At 45.8% G+C, this 16337-nt stretch overlaps 1 protein-coding gene across 5 annotated transcripts in view; it reads left to right on the forward strand.

Annotated features, from left to right (window-relative positions):
• Window positions 1-507: 507 nt before the first annotated feature.
• The window catches only part of Ica69 (islet cell autoantigen 1-like protein), a 34395-nt gene continuing 18565 nt past the window's right edge, over window positions 508-16337 (forward strand). The window contains exons 1-5 of one of the 5 annotated variants that reach the window (XM_077688023.1): window positions 508-564; window positions 948-1027; window positions 5601-5827; window positions 11759-11882; window positions 14032-14230. In XM_077688023.1, coding sequence (XP_077544149.1) covers window positions 1017-1027; window positions 5601-5827; window positions 11759-11882; window positions 14032-14230 — 561 coding nt within the window. In that variant the 5' untranslated portion in view covers window positions 508-564; window positions 948-1016. The other 4 variants (XM_077688024.1, XM_077688025.1, XM_077688026.1 and 1 more) reach the window with 4 other exon arrangements.

Below are 16337 nucleotides of genomic sequence, written 5' to 3' on the forward strand. Positions count from 1 at the left end.
CCGCTTTCCCAGGGCACGTTACGGTGATGGAGATGCAAACGAAAAGGTGAGAAAGAGTAAAACAATTCAGGCAGCGCATTGCATTGATCATGGAGGCGACGGAAGATTGGGTTTTAAAAACGTTGGGAATGACAGGGAAGAGTGGAGGAAGCACAATGGGATCGAAAACCATCTTGTGGAGGTGACAAATGAAATACCGTGGAAAGAAAAAAAGGAACCGAAACCTCAAGAAACACCATCATCATCATTATCACAACAATTTGTTAGCTAATGTCAAAGTTTTTTAATTTAATCTCAAAACGTTGGCTGGTGTGGTTGCGATTGTAGGCCGCGATGTCGACGTCACCGCCGTGATGTGGAACGCCGCATTGTCCCCAAAGGGCATACAATCTTCGTACACTAACGAGTGAGAATTTTTATTCTTTTACGAAAGCGAAAAAATACTGCTGTTTCTGTACGGCGGGTATTTTGTCGCATACGTTTTTCTCTTTTTCAGACGGCAGAGGGCAATAGAGTGCTTCGCCGGAAGTTGCAGTGCGGAATATGGCGTTGCTTCCGTTATGGGTAAGCAGGTTTGGTTTTCCGTTTGTGTGAAAGAATTATTTAACGCGGCTGTTAGTTGCGAGAAATATCGTATGAGTTTTTGTGCTCCGCTCGGGGCAAACTTACTCGCCTGTCTGTCTTGTGGTTGGGTGCTTTGCTAATCGAATTGAAGCTTGCATGGCATTGATTTCAATATGGAATTCGGTTGAAGCCTTCACGCATTTTAATGCTGTAATTTTGCCTTTACCTCGTCTCGTTTTCCTCCTGTTGCATTGATATCGCTGAGAGTGTGACCGTTGTAACGTCTACTAACATCAGTGGTTGCGTACCTGCACCAGCCAACCACTACGCCGCTGCTTCCCTGCTTGCCTCCTAATCACTAACTGTTGGCACCTCTCCTTCAGATATAATCCGAACGACAGCCTACTAGCAACTGATCATAGGTCTGGGAATGATTATTTCCTGAAACGATAATGAATGATTTGTAAGTAACCCTTTTCCTGCCAACCCTATTTTTGTTGTGCTTATAATGCCGCATCTCGCGATCCTTGCCGCCTAACCATCGCGAGCCTGAGTTGCGTGTGCTTGATAAGTGATCGTCGCTTGACTCATGCCATATGGTTGCACGGCCTAGCAGCCCGTTATGTCAAGATTTGGTTCAGCTAGACGGAAATCTGATGCATCCATATATATATAAAAAAAAATTCACTGCTCAGCCGTGAAGGTAAGGCGCGATGAGTCTTCACCTTGTATTCATGCGCACGCCAAATAACTCACTGAATGCGGGCAGGGCATTACGTTAATTCATTTTATTGTAGCGTGTGTACCGTTTTTTCTTACGTACCGGAGGGGGGGGGGGGGCGAAACGGGTGAACCCTTCCGATCCACTAGCCTCCTGCTTTAGTAATGGTACCGTGGTACCATTAACAAGCTTCTAGTGCCTAGTCTGCGCGCCGGGTTGGTGTTGCGTACAGTTCTTTCAAAAGGAAATTTTAAGGAGTGGCAGCATGTAGGATGATTGCTTGAAGGCGTGCGATGCACCAGTTTTGGTACGAGGTTTATTTTAGCCAAGAAACTGGAACTATAACGCTTGTGATGAGCGCATGTTGTTTATTCATTCTGGACATCGTGATTAATGCGGCCAGATGCATTCACCAACGCGAAATGCGTACTGGCACATTTTTCTTCGATGCTGGGTTTCAAAAATAGCTGTAAGACACCATATTCTGCCAAAGTGCACATCGTAGTTTTCCTCACTTGTTTTTTGTGACTAGAGAAGGTGGTGTGGTAATGCTGTGATTGAGAAAACATATTCGTTCCTTTGTGTTTCATGATTGTAGCACAGCCATCTTGACAGTTGGACTTTGGAGGCGAAAAGTGAAAACGTAGCACAGCTATCTTGACAGTTGTACTTTGGAGGCGAAAAGTTAAAACAGCTGAGTGTTCGATTAAAGATCCCCAGGTGATCAAAATTAATCCGGAGCCCTCCATTATGGCGCGCCTCATCGCCTGTGTAGCGTCAGCATGTTAAACCTCATAATCAATTGACTGTATCACTTGTGAAGTGGAATGACCTAAAGCTAGAATTGTGTGTAGAAAAGCTTGAAGGGACACCAAAGTAAAAGCTAAGGTAATTGGTCTACATTGATATAATAATGTGCCTAAGTGCCATATATGTCACTTCAAGTGAGTCTAGTTTCTTTGCAAACTAGAAAACAATATTGTGAGTATAATTATTACGATTCGATTGTCGGGTTTAATGCGCCGACGCAACGCAGGTGATGAGGCGCGCCGTAGCGGAGGGCTCCGGATTAATTTTGACCACCTGGGGATCTTTAACGTGCACCTCTCCTTCATGCGGGCGTTTTTGCTTTTCGCCTCCATCAGAAAAGCAGCCGCTGCAGCCGGGAATCGAACCCACGTCCTCGTGCTCAGCAGCATGCCTTAGTCACTGAACCACCACGCGGGTAGTACAGTTGTTACCACCCCAGGCATTGTTCTACCATATGATTCGGGATGTTACAAATGGTATGGGCATATTCACAGGCCTTATTTTAAAGCATAAAGTAGAGAAAGTACAGGCTCCTAGATATAGGACAAATTTTGGCAGACCAGTGTGTAGTTTCTGCTAGAATGCACACATATCTTGCTCATGGCTGAGGCTTTATTATGTCTCAGAAAAAAAAAAGCAGATAAGGGATAGGCAGATAAGCAGATAGGTGCTCCTTTTGTTGCCAAATAAATGCTGAGAAAGCTATGGGAGATTCACACTGGAACTTTAGCTGCCCTCAGTAACCCATTAATGCGACACTGAAGCGAGAAATGGCGGTGGTATTGAAGGCTTTATGTCTCCTGCACTCTACCTTTTACAGATGGGAGAGAGTGTATTAAATGTCAGTAAATTTTTATGGGCTCCCAGAAAGTCGTTGGGATACGTGCTGTAAATTTTTTTTATATGTGGATAGAGCTTTCAGTTGTAATTCCACTTTTTATGTAACCTATGTAACATTGCCCAGCGAGGACCCACAAAATAAACTGGGCTGGTTGCCGCTGATAGTCAGGAGAATGAAAGCAGGTGTGTTTTGTGCATGAAACCAGCCTTCTTGGAAGACACTGACCGTCTTCAAGAATGCTGATCTCATAAGAAGCACTGCTTACAAATAAGCTTTTCGGGATTTTTTTTGTTCTTGTCTGTCTTTTGTCTGTACCCCAAATTGTCTTCCCCAAAAGGAAAATTGCCCCTGGGGGAAAGCAAGCCAGGCAGTGGCGGAAATCCAACCCTCACTGAATAGGCGTGCTAGTTACTGGGTCATCACTGTTTTCGTGTTTTATCCTGAAAATAGGGGGTAGAGGAAAAAAGATCAGGCAAAGTCGGTGCAAGTGCTACCTAGCAGGCCACAAAGTTTTTAGCACATTTGAAAGGGGGCAAATAGCTGGTGAAAAACCTAAACGAAGAAAGTGAGGTGAAGTAAGTGTGTGGAAGGTTGGGACGGAAGGGTTTCCGCGACACCAGAGGTGGGCAACCTCACGAGGTTGCGACCCCCTGAGGTTGACCTTAACCTTGAACAGATGTAAACTATCATGAAGATGAAGATAAAGTTGAGAGTGACCTCTGTTGAGAATGTGATGTCTGAAGTTTTGGCTTCCTTAGCAGACAAGCTTGGCGAAGATGGCTTGGTGGGCTAGGTGGTGCTCATCTTAAAAAGGGGGTACAGCATGCTCAGGTGGGAACACAGGACAGAGTACTGTGAGGAAGAAAGCACTGTCAGTGCCGTGTCCGGTGTTTCTTTTTTGTGTTACTGCCCAAGCCGGCTGTATCCTTTTTTTATGACAAGCTTGAGGAGGGGCAGGTTGAAGCTTGAGATTGGGTGAAAGGGGTGTGCTTACTTTCCTGTGTGGACACCTTTGCAGTTTTTATTGTGATTGATGAAATCATATAGGTAGGGGCACGCATAGGTGGCTAAATTACCTCATTAGCTTTGACGTCACCTGAAACTCAAATCAATTTCTCTATCTCGCCTCAACCTTGCCATAGGGCGAGTTTATACCAGATTTTCACAGTTTAAAAAAACCTATTTGAAATCCTATATGTTCGGTCAATGTGCTCCATATGCCCATTTGTGCTCTTTCTTTACTTATTGCTCTGGTTTTGGTTTCTAATAAGTTGGGTTTATTAGAAAGACTGCTTAGTCCCGATAACAATGATACCAATATCAACGCAATCTTCGAACAAATAACGGAGATATTAAAGAAAACGTGTGAAGCAGTCGCGACCCCCTAGCCAATTTCCCGCAACTTTTCTATGACGTCACGGAACCTTGTTTGTGCGATTGGCGGCTGCCTAACTCACCTGTCGCGACGACACATGACTGGTCATCTGTAATGGGGCCTCTGGTTCCATTTGACCGCATCACTTGAATGCTAACGTGCAGTTAACGCACTGAAAATTATGTTTTATTGTTGGGCCGTATGACGTCATTCTTGCTCATAACACGTCACTGTGGCGCAAAATTTGAAAGTTTTTAAACACTTCTTGCTTTTTTTCGTTAAAAAAACACCTTTTGGGGCTGTAATGGAGCTGAGTGAGATACTGAATCCTAGTTCTTTCAGAGTACACGAAGTTGTATTTTCTCTTCATGGCTCAAGCATTAGAGCCAGTTTATGCAAGATTTTCACTGTTTAAAAAAACCTATTTGAAATTGTACATGCTCGGTCAATATGCTCCATGTGCCCATTTGTGCTCTTTCTTTACTTATTGCTTTGGTTTTGGTTTGTAATAGGTTTTTACCAGTTAAGCAATGCTTTAAAACCTCTAGAATGCTCTTCAAAATGTTTTCAAAATCTGGCCTAAACTTCCTGTACTTTAGCAGCTTACCATTTATTGTTCTGATACATATGAGTGGTTGATGCCAATTTAGGTAACATTCTGGGCCCATTGGTAATCTGTTAATTGAGTACGATTGTGCAAAAAAGAAACATAGACAAAAGGGAGGACTGACACGCGCACATACACACACTTTGCACTACTTGTGGCCATCCTCTCTTTTGTCTGTGTTCCTTTCTTGGGCAATCGTACTCGAGCTGATACCAAGTAAATGAGTGTCCGCTTCACGTGCATGCAATGTACATGATGTTTTTGATGAAAGCTTTAATCATCTAAAGGATAGCAAAGGTGACTGATATATGTCGTTAAGGTGAGGTTTACTTTGAGGTGGGGCTGTATGTGGCAGCAACGCTGAGAGCTAGCATAAACTGGCTCTCATGGCAAGATTAAGGCAAGGTAGAGAAATTGATTCGAGTTTCAGGTGAGGTACTATCTACGTGCCGCATACACCACTTTTCATTCAGTTGCTGCAAGGTGATCAAGGACTGTACAATGTTTTTCTAGCACGTTGAAGCTTTTTTGTCTGTAAAGTTATGCTCTTCCTTGTTTTTAAGGCCTTCGGTCAATTGGGAGTTTGCTGCTTGCTTCTTGTGCGCACCCCTGCTCCAGTTGGTGGGGGGGGACTGCGAACGCTTGTGGCTGTGCTCAGTAGCGGGTGTGCCCCTTTGTGCAGCACAAGGCCCACTGCATACTATGGGCAGTCATCGACAGTGTCGCGTATGCAGCAGCAGTACTGGACCACCAAGCAGGCTTTCTTCCGCAAGATTGGTCGCAAGGAAGATGACTGCATCATCGCCAGCGATGCTGAGCTTGATGCCAAGCTGGAGCTCTTCGGAGCCATCCAGGAATCGTGCACCAACTTGCTGCGGGTACTGGAAAATTACCAGGACCGCATTTTGGGTGCGTAGTTGCTTCTGATGTGGCACATGTTGTATTTGCCCATACTATTCATGGGCCAGTTGGCTCCTGAACAGGGAAGAGGTGGCTCTTATTTTTCTGTTTGGGACTATTTTTATTGCACTTTACTTTAACGAGGTATTGCAAACATTGAACCATCTCAGGTATCGATTCTTTACAAATGACCGCACATACTGTAAATCTAGTGCTAGATGCAGTCGGATAGAATGGAAAGCCGCTCTCTAGTGATAACCTAGCTGTTGAGGAGATGTTCTACACTGTGGGGGCTTTCCTGGAGGATCTACAGCACATAAATTTATTTTTCATCTTCTGAGGAGCATGGAAAATTGTAAGCACGGTCGATTTAAAAAAGGGATTTACTCATGTACACTGTGTGATATAAGAAATTAGAAAAAAATGCACTGATTACATACTCCCTAATGCAAAATTTGTGTGCGGCGCGAACTGCAGTCTTCTTGGTCATGGCGCATATCTGCTGCGTCTTGGGAAGTGATTGCGTGATCAGCAAACGCACAGCGTCGCGCGCTACTCTGCTGTTATCTTTTGGTGTGTCGCCACCGCCAGCCAGCGTGTTGTTGCAAATCGTGTTTGAACCTCCCGCACAAATGTCACATAGTTCGATTAGCCACGTACGGGGGAGCGCAAATGTCACGTGGTTCGCATTATAAGTATCTGGGGAAAGTGTCAGGGTGAGGGCACTCCTTGGCGGCGACGCATGGTGAAAGTGTGAGGGAGGGGCAGTGAGAGAGATGACGCCATAGCCGTTCGTGCCGCCGTCCTCCTCACCCTTCGCCAGGCGCTCATCCCGGTTTTCTTTCTGCCTTCGCTGCTTTGTTCGCTCACTCAGTTATGCGGATATAGACAGACGCCACCACCACGAAACCCAGGAACCGACCACCAAAGGGCTGTGCCGTCAAAGGAAAAAGTTAAGGGCTAGGTCTTTATACCTTAACAGGTGACAATGAGATCATGCAGGGACTCCTTTTAGGTATGTGATTTGGAAGGGTCATGTAATTGCACCATCCTTAGATGTGACCAGAGATGACGGTAAGCTTGCCTCAGTGGCCATTGCCTCAGTAACATATGATGCACCACAACGCTATATGCACCACAACGCATAGCGTTGTGGTGCATCATATGTTAGTGCATAGACTTGCTAGTGCTAATGGTAGCTTGGTTGACATACTGTATCATACCTACCAGGTGCCTTGGATTACCAGAAGGCCATTGCTAACCTCTTTTCTTAGATTATCCAGAAAACTCCCATATTTTGGCCATGGTCATGGTTGTAAGCTTGAGTGACAGAATCGCTGAAAAAAGCAATGCTGTGCCCAGTTTTTATTGCGAAGCAATAATGCTATCTATGAGCATTATTAGGCTTGCCCGAGAAAGCAGCCATCGTCATCAATCATTCATACGATGGAGAGCAGGGAGACTGTTTAGGACTACTTGTTAATTCTAGCTTATGAGAACGCAATGTCGTTGCTTTTGCTGACATGACCGTGCAGGCTGGACGCATCGAGAAGTATCTGTGCACAATAGCTCTGAAACTAGTTTTGCTTCTTGTACACTGCCTGCAGTGTTGCCACATCTGCAGCACTTTGCAGCCAATAAAAAAGGTGGAGCTTGTCATCAGCAACAGATCTTAAAAGTTGCCATCTGGCCCTTCTTGTGGTTCGCTCCTGGGGGGCACAATTAACAGTAAGTCAATAAACATGGAACATCAAAATAACAAATGTGCCCACAGCCTTATCAACAGTGGCACGTTTAGGCTGTGACGCAAGTGTTGTCCGACCACTCCGCATTCAGCAAGTTTGAACACTTATTTGTATGTCGCCCTAAAATGCTGTTGTACATGAAAGCCTTGTCCACAAGTGTTTAAATGGGCACCTTTGCTGTTCTCATTGGCTGCCATGGCCATTCGCACCAGTTTTCCCCGCACACTGTTGGTGAGACATTCATTGGAACCGTGGCACGCCCTTCCTCTCCTACTTTGCACCACCGGGGTGCAGCAGCTACATCAGGAAGCCATGACCAAAGACGAGTGGATGCATCCAGTAGTCTTTGTTAAGTGATAGAATGGGTTCATGTGTAAACAACATTGTAGAGCATGCAGAGGGTTGAAAAAAGTGTAGCAAGTTTTTTCAGCCAAGCTGGAGTGTAGGCACTGGACCCGTTTGCAGTATGTACAAAAAGGTAGCCTCTCATGATAAACCCTTTGCCATGCGAGGCTAGTGCAAGGTGTGTAAATGAACATGAAATGATAGAGGATCCTCCTGGGAACAGAGAAGCAGTATACTGATGCAAGGGCGAGGTATTAGGGAGCTTTAGCTGAGCGTTCTTGACGGTTCGCTCCACTTCCAACGGCTTTTAAAAGTTGAAAGACTTTTGAAAGTTGAAAGGCTTTTGGCTAACTGATAACCGTATCTCCCTTGACGGAGAATCATTCGCATCACTGGTAGTGCCCTACGCATGTGTAAACCAAGTCTTCATCCAAAAGGAAATTCTGTATAAGACTATATTTTGGTCACTGAAATCAAGCGTAATACCGTGTTTATTGCCTTTTTTTTCACCTTTTTTATCTAGTGCTGTTGCTGACCCGATATAATGGTTCAAAATTCTTTAAAATGAGCCATTCAACTTTCAAATAGCCAAGACAAGGCTGTCTGCCTGGGCGCTGCAAAGAAGTAGGCCCGTGCTTCGGTCGGCGTTTTTCGCTTGCGTTCTAAACCTCGTTGAGGTGTGTGACATCTTTGCCTATTCGGAAGCGCTTTCGGGGTTTCGTCACTCATGTTTCAACTGAAGAAACTGAGTTCGCAGTAGTGCACTCACCTCGCTGTGAGCTGCCATGTTGGAATTCCACGTGGCAGCGTGCTGCGACAGTCCGCTCAGAGAGCTCAGCGAGCGTAGTGGGGTCCCACTCTGGTAACGCCGCTTGCGCCGAAGCACGCGGTGCATGCGCAATGGTGCTCCCACTTGCTATCAGGGCAGAGCAGACCGTCAGAAATGGTCAGCGAAAACTTTCTATTATAAGCGGAACCAACTGATCACCTCTCTTGTACCCCTTCATTGCTACGTGCTAGGGAACCCATTAAAGTCAGATTGCAAAATTCTTACCACTGTCTGACCACATCGCAATTCTTTTCAGTAAATTGCCTGGCAGGGAAGCCGTGTCGTGCCTTATGACAGGTGTGCCATAGGGCAAACAATGCTGGGTTCTTTTGTGGGGCAAAACACCCTCTTCATCATGCAAACAGCAGCTGCCCAAACGACATAAAATGACATTGCCAATATACTCGGACAATGAAGCTGAATGCATTGAAATGTAAAAAACTGGCCAGGACAAAGCAGGATTTGCTGATAAGCCACTGTACACATTTTAGTTTTGCCGATTTCTGCTGCCTGGACCAAAGTCTGGCATCATCATCAGTCTCAGTGCTGTTGGAATCCAGCAAATCAACTGTTGAAGTAAAAAGTAATTACAAGGTTGGCATGGTTTAAGAGCATGCATAGTGTTCAGGTCAGTGGCCATCTTTATGAGCACAGAAATAGCAGGCACAAAGAAAAACAAGGCATCATACTCAAACTGAACTGTTGTCTTGCAACTGCATGCCAGTAGCAGGATTTCATGTCAACGTGGACATGCCTCGTCGTGTTCTTGTTAACGTCAAATTTGTGCATTTACGCACCTGAGAGGGCCAGCGTAGATTTGAAATGAGTCTGGGAATCTATCAATACCGACGTATTGGCACTTCCCAATGTGGCAAGAAAAGAGTTAAAATTGTTTTATAGAAAATTACTTTTGTTTCATGTGTTCGTGTTTTTCATTAAAAAGGCCCTACCACGTGCATGCTTGAATTTAACTGACATAAAGCAAATAATGCCTATTCTCACAAAATACATATATTTAATACAGAAACAGCTAAAACAGTTCCTGGGACATGGGAAAATGTTAAGAGTTAGTATGCTTACTTGGCAGGCACAAAACCCTCTGCTACATTTGGCGTAAACTTCCTTGCTCCCTTAGCTGCTCATTGCTTCGTGTGTTTTATCCCGTTGCCTGATCTCCACATTTTAAAAATTACATAGTTTTAACACATAAATAATACTTAAGTTGGCTGATTTATCCATTAGATTTCTTGTTATGCGACCTGGCCGCCCGATAACATCACCGCCAGAGGTTGACGCCAACACCATGTGCCGGAAAGTTTGCATCGATGTCTGGCTGGCTCTGACTTGGGGGTAACAAGTGTGTAGCGATGTATTCGGTGTATGCTGGAGTATGCCAACTTTACGCGTGCTTACTCCGGTTTATGTCGTCACGCGAGTACATCGATTTTACACGTGCATGTGGTTGGGCCTTTACATCATTATCACTTCAAAAAAACATGCGATATTTGTGGATTATTGAGTGTCGAAATCTTCTTTAACTGTACAGCAGTCTGTCTCACCTGTGACAGGCCTTCAGCCACCATTTGCAACTGCCCGGAAATGGTCTTTCTAAGCTCCACATATCGAGAAGTATCTGTGCACAACGGTGAAATATTTTCTGTGCTGTGTAGTGTGCCACCTTATGGGCTTTATTTTTCTTTTGCTGTCTTTCGTCTGTGTAAAAAGTGGTTGAGTCATGTTCAGTTTGCTTTTTCAGGAAGGCAGATGTTGCATGCCCTGCATGTAGTAGTGTGCAGTAGGATGGAGAGTTGGGCGAGTTGGTAAAGCGACATGGTTGGTTGGAAACAGCGCGTTAAAACGGGATCACTAAGAAAAGAATTGGACAGGACGAGCGCTAGCACTATCAACTGAGATTTTTTGAAAAAGAAGAAACATTTATACATGAAAATTCAAATCTGCGCATGCGCAATGGTGAGAATCGCATTCAAACGCTGAGAGGGATAACAGGAACGGTTGACCCTTGCCTCGTCGTTTAACAGCAATCAAGGATAGCCACTTCTTTCTCGTGTAGACATACAGAGGGCTGACTAACACACTTATCACCAAGCCTGGTTATGTTAGATGCCTCTATAATCTCTCGCTTAAGCTGAATGTGATGACAGAATAATCGATAATGAGGTTTTATCGAAATGGGGCTGACAGGCGCGCAAGGAACATGAACGGCAATGATCCGACAAATAAGATGTGGGTGTGCCTTTTAATGAATTAAAGTGCTCTCTTAAACGCGCATTTAAGCACCGGCCCGTCTGGCCAACATAAAACAGACCGCATGACAAAGGGATTTTGTAAACAACACCAACACAGCATAGCACATATTTGTTCTTGTGATTAACCGAGCACTTATGTCTACCGGCTTCCTTACCTTGTTTCTTTCTGTCCACTAAGGCACATATTTTTCCTAGTTTGTTTGGTGCCGATATGGCTACCTGCACCCCATATCTAGAAGCAACTTTTTTTAGCCAATGAGTGGTTTGTGAACATATGGGACCACGGCATACTTTTCCTGTTGTGCTACTTCCTTATGTGCGCCAGTCTTATCTCGACCTCTTATCATTTTGACGAGCTTATTGCATGCTGGTGCCAAAGCACTGGTTGGAAAACCTGCTTCTTTTAGTTTTTGGACCTGTTCTTTGAAACTTTCATTCATAGAGTGTATGCATGATTTAGACAACGCTGAACGAATGCTAGACAAGGCAATAGAGTTCTTTACAAGTTTACTGTGGCCGGATATAAATGTTTCTTCTTTTTCAATAAATCTCAGTTGATAGTGTTAGCGCTCGTCCTGTCCGGTTGTTTTCTTAGTGATCCCATTTTAACGCGCTGTTTCCAACCAACCATAATAGTGTATTTGTTCCATTCTTATTTTTCTGTCACAGCCGAACGTGCAACAGCTGGAATGCTGCGCTGCTTTATTTGTGCTAGCATGTTTTAGCCATCGCTGCGTGTTTTTCTTTGTTGCAGCACTCAGCCAAGAAGAAAATGCACTGGGACGTTTCCTAAAGGAATGCGGGAAACAGGACAAGACCCGTGCTGGCAAAATGATGGGGGCGACTGGGAAGACCATGAGCTACTCTGCACAGCAAAGGTACAAACCATATTATAGTGAGCAGAATTGCCATTCTGAGGGCTTTTGTTGTGTCTAAAGTGTTGATTGGAGAAATAAATGGGTATGGGCAAGAATGTTTTTCCCCACCAGCGTAAAATTTCCAGTTCAATAGGTTGTATTCACTAGCGTGGCACGCGTGCTGGAAACTATGCGCATGTGCCGCCATGCTATTGCCCAAGCACCTTTGTGCAAGGCGATGCAACATTGGTTACGTTGGGCTCCACGAGGTGGCAGTACTTGTCCGTGCTGGTGCCCTAGCACAGCACATGACAACAGCGAGCTGTTCTATGTTCCAAACTATGCCCCACCAAACACAAAGTAATATCGCGACGCCATGTACTGTTATGCACAGCACCCTACGATCTGCTTATTGCCAGACACGGTTGAAATCGTCGCACAACTAGGTAGAGCAGTAAAAACTTTTTAGCCTACATATGCGTGCGTGCGACTGCGTTGTGATGAACGAAGTCTCGTGTGTATGCAAGTGCCAGCCAATTGCCACTCAAGGTCTGTCACTTGTTCAAGGACAACAACAGAAATATTGTCGCCGAAAATTTTAGAAGCCAAATTTAAGGTATTTATTCAAAAGGTTGCTTGCGATTTGCCAGTGCTTGTGCTGGATGGGCAGTGCAAGCATGGCACGGCTCGGGAGATGGCCTCGCATGCTCTAGCTACCATCGCATCTAAGTCGGCATACGCGTGCAACACTTCTTCAAAACCATTATCTGATTTTTGTACTCAACCACGCATTAGAGGGCACTTGTGACGACATCTAAGGTCGTAGGCAACTGCACCGTCGGCCTCTTGCATGCCGTGTCACTTTTGTTTGCAGCCGCGGTTTCATTCTCTGGGGATATGGAGGGCTCGAGGGCAAGTAGAGCGCCATCACATAATCTGAGAGCTATTAATTATATATCAGTTGTTGCCACCACTGAGAATCAGGTTGAAATGCGGCAGACGATGCACGCTGGTGTTTTTTGTTTTTTCCTGCGAGATGCGGACGCACAGCACAGGAGCAGGCACATTGGGCACTGGCATGGCGGTTTTCAGTGTTGCCAAGCGAAGAAATCACCCGCTAAACTTTTCAGTGGATACCATATATAGCATCACACTGCACCTAGCCTGAGATGAAAAATGAAAGTTGAAATCAACATAGCGCCAGGAGTAAACAAAACAGTGCTGATTGGTAATCGCATCAAGGCATGGATAAAAAGAGCATTAGAGCTAGGTGCTGCGAAAAGACTTGAGAATGGGAATCTCACTTTCTACCAGCACTTCTAGCCAGGTATGTGTTCGCTTCAAATTATTTTCTGAACCCATGTGTTCGTTATTGCGGATGCTGCATACGAGCCACATGTGCCGTAAGGTGAGGATATGGCTGCAAGTCTTTATTCTACAAGAGCAGTTGTATTTCTCACTGAATTAGCAGCGTGCCTTTCTCAAAAGCAGCTTCTTCCTCTATACGCCGTTGGCGGTAGTGCATGTGGGTGACGATATAGCAACCAGGACGTTTGGTGCTGGACAGCCATCAACAAGCTATTGTTTGCTTGTCTCGTAGGCATTACTACGTGGTCAGCAGGCTGCTTTCTTGCGTCATGTGCATTAAAACCACATGGGGATCACGCACTGAGGCCACAATATGAAGTATGTAGTCGCGCAAAGCATAGAAAATGTGGTGTGCTCGCAAAAGACACCACTCAGCATTCTACTTTTGATGTCTAACACAGGTGGTGCCACGGTAGGTTTTTTGGGCGAGTAGCTTATATTTTGTAGCACTGACACGGACGAGGACGAAGCGTGGGAACACACACAGCGGGCTGCACACAGAGTCGTGTGTGTTCCTCGCTTGCTCTGAGGGAGAGTCTGTGCTACAAAGTATTTGTGGTGTCATACCAACAGGCCCAAATGAGCAGTCTTGCCAATAGCTTGTTGATGAGAGACAGAAATGAATAACATATACTGCAGTGCTTATAAGCCATGTTATGGAAAGAATTCTTTTATAGTCTGTGAATTCTGTCCTTGGCACCCTTGAATGTCCATTTAAATATTTAGTGTGAACCATGAGCAGAGCCATATTCCTTTTTATCCTGACCCAGTCTGACATCTGGTGGCTACTGTTTGTATGCAGGCTGACCCTCCGTGTGCCCCTTGTGCGCCTGTATCAAGAAGTGGAAACCTACCAGTTCCGTGCAATTGCTGACACTCTGGCCACTGTCGAGAAAATGGAACGGTCCAGGACGGACTATCGAGGGGCCTTGCTTTGGATGAAAGACATTTCGCAGCAGCTGGATCCCGACACGTACAAGCAGCTGGAGAAGTTCCGGAAAGTGAGTTAGAAGTGCCCTATTGCTGAGCTTGAGGATGCTGCCCATAGAAGAATTGCCCAAGGAGGCTCACCCGCAGTAACGAAAAGGAAAAGCAACTCACCATGCTGCTTTTATAGGTCGACAGTGAACACACCCTCTGGACATGCCCAAACATACAGGCCACCCTGAGATCTTCCCTCCAGCCAATTCCTGCCACCAAGTGCCCTTCTAGCTGGGAGGCATGGGTCATACCCCCTAAGGTGCTTGAAGAGCTCTTTGTGGACTATGCTAGTGAGCCACATGAAAGACATGCCAGGACTAGACAAGTCCCTGTAACCCAACCAAGGAGCCGAGCAGCCCTTTCAACACAGGCCCCAAAGTAAAGCTCTCTCTCTCTCTCTCTCTCTCTCTCTCTCTCTCCCCCCCCCCCCCCCCCCCCCCCCGGAATCTGTACTCAGTGAGAGGTCTCTTCACTTTGGCCTCTATTTCCAAAACCAGCCCTGCACTCTCCCCCTGCTTTTGCACCTCTGCTCTGGAGAGCAGGCGGTGCCGTCAACTCGATGGGTGCTTGCCCGTGCTGCGGGAATACCACAGAGCCGCCAATTGCACTGGCAAACTTTTCACTTGTGTTTTCACCAATTATAGGAAAAGAACACTGTCCTACTATGGGCAGCCATGATTAGAAGTTTACGTACCGGGCAAATGGCAATTTTAGGTTACCGTATTTACTCGCATAATCCTCGCACTTTTTTTTTCGTAAAAGTCAACGCGAAGATAGGGGTGCGAGAATTATGCGGGGGAAAAAAAAATCCGGTGCACAGTGATGCCAATTTGGCTTCTGCCAGTCCCGCTAAATGTAGCGGTCGTTTTTTGTATGTGTGATCTCAGTGTTGCGAACAGCAGCTATTTCTTTTTATTTTATTATTTACAACGTAAACCGTCTCCCATCGATCAGCGATCATGAAATTGCCGCCTTTGCTTTCTTGCGCGCGCCCTATCTCGTCGTCGTCATGTGCGTGCCCTACTCCAGTAACACACGTTGAAGTCGGTGACGCCGAAGTGCCTGCCTGCGGCGCGGTTGCCGGGTTCCATCGCGTACTCTATCGCTTTCAATTTGTAAGCGGCATTGTAGCTGGCGTTCTTCCCCATGGCGAAGCGGCACCAAGCACAAAACAAAGAGATAAAAAGTTCTCAAAATGGCAGCGAGCTATCCACCACTGACGCGAGTGACTCACTGACTGCTGGTGCTCAACGACGGGACCACGACGGCGACACGACACGACAGCGGGCTGCGCGAACGCCGTCTAGTTGCGCACACGCGAAACCGGCTCAAGGACAGTGTGAGTAGCGTGTTAGGGCGCCTGTTAGGGAGTAGCCATGCAGGTTGTTAGGGCGCCTGGATGGCCTTGGATACACAGCGCTCTCCGCCGAACGGAGAGGCGGCGGGGGAGGGCGCGCGTTGGAGAGCGCGTGCACCATGCGGGTTTCGCGAGCAGGCAACTTTCACCGCTGCAAAGTTGGGGGTGCGAGGATTATGCGAGGAACCAAAAAATCCAAGTTTTGGTGGCTCACATTAGGGGTGCGAGGATTACGCGAGTGCAAGGATTACGCGAGTAAATACGGTATTTCTCTTCCTATAGCAGCCCGACAAACTGTCGAATGCATGCGAGATGTCGTATAAGTACTGAACTAATGAAATCTACCACACATAGTACTCCGGGCTGCCGTGCGGCAGAGAAATAACTCAAAATTGCTGCCTTCGTGGTCTGTAAACTTCTGTTCTTGGGTGTACCTTGTCTTTTTAATGTTGCCCTTCATAGCTTTAAAAAAATCAAATTGTTCCTGCACTTATGGCTAACCAAAAATCCTTGATTTATTGGCTAGACACCCGCACACTTGACATGCTCATGCTCGTATCCTATAGGTTTTGTTAACAGTTGCATATTTAAATTTGCATTGTTCATTCATGCTCTTCCATTACCTTGTGTTATAATGAAGAAGTTTTTTGTTTTGCTTTTTTTATTAGTCTGCGTTGTGATATAGTATAGTTGTTCTGCCAGAGGAAATTCCCTCCTCCTCTTTATCTTTGTATATTTTGTACAGGGCACAGGCATGTGCCCCGTGCACA

This window comes from Haemaphysalis longicornis, unplaced genomic scaffold (genome assembly GCF_048455015.1).
Source record: "Haemaphysalis longicornis isolate Haplotype H1 unplaced genomic scaffold, Haemaphysalis longicornis Haplotype H1 scaffold_1, whole genome shotgun sequence".
NCBI lineage: Eukaryota > Metazoa > Arthropoda > Arachnida > Ixodida > Ixodidae > Haemaphysalis > Haemaphysalis longicornis.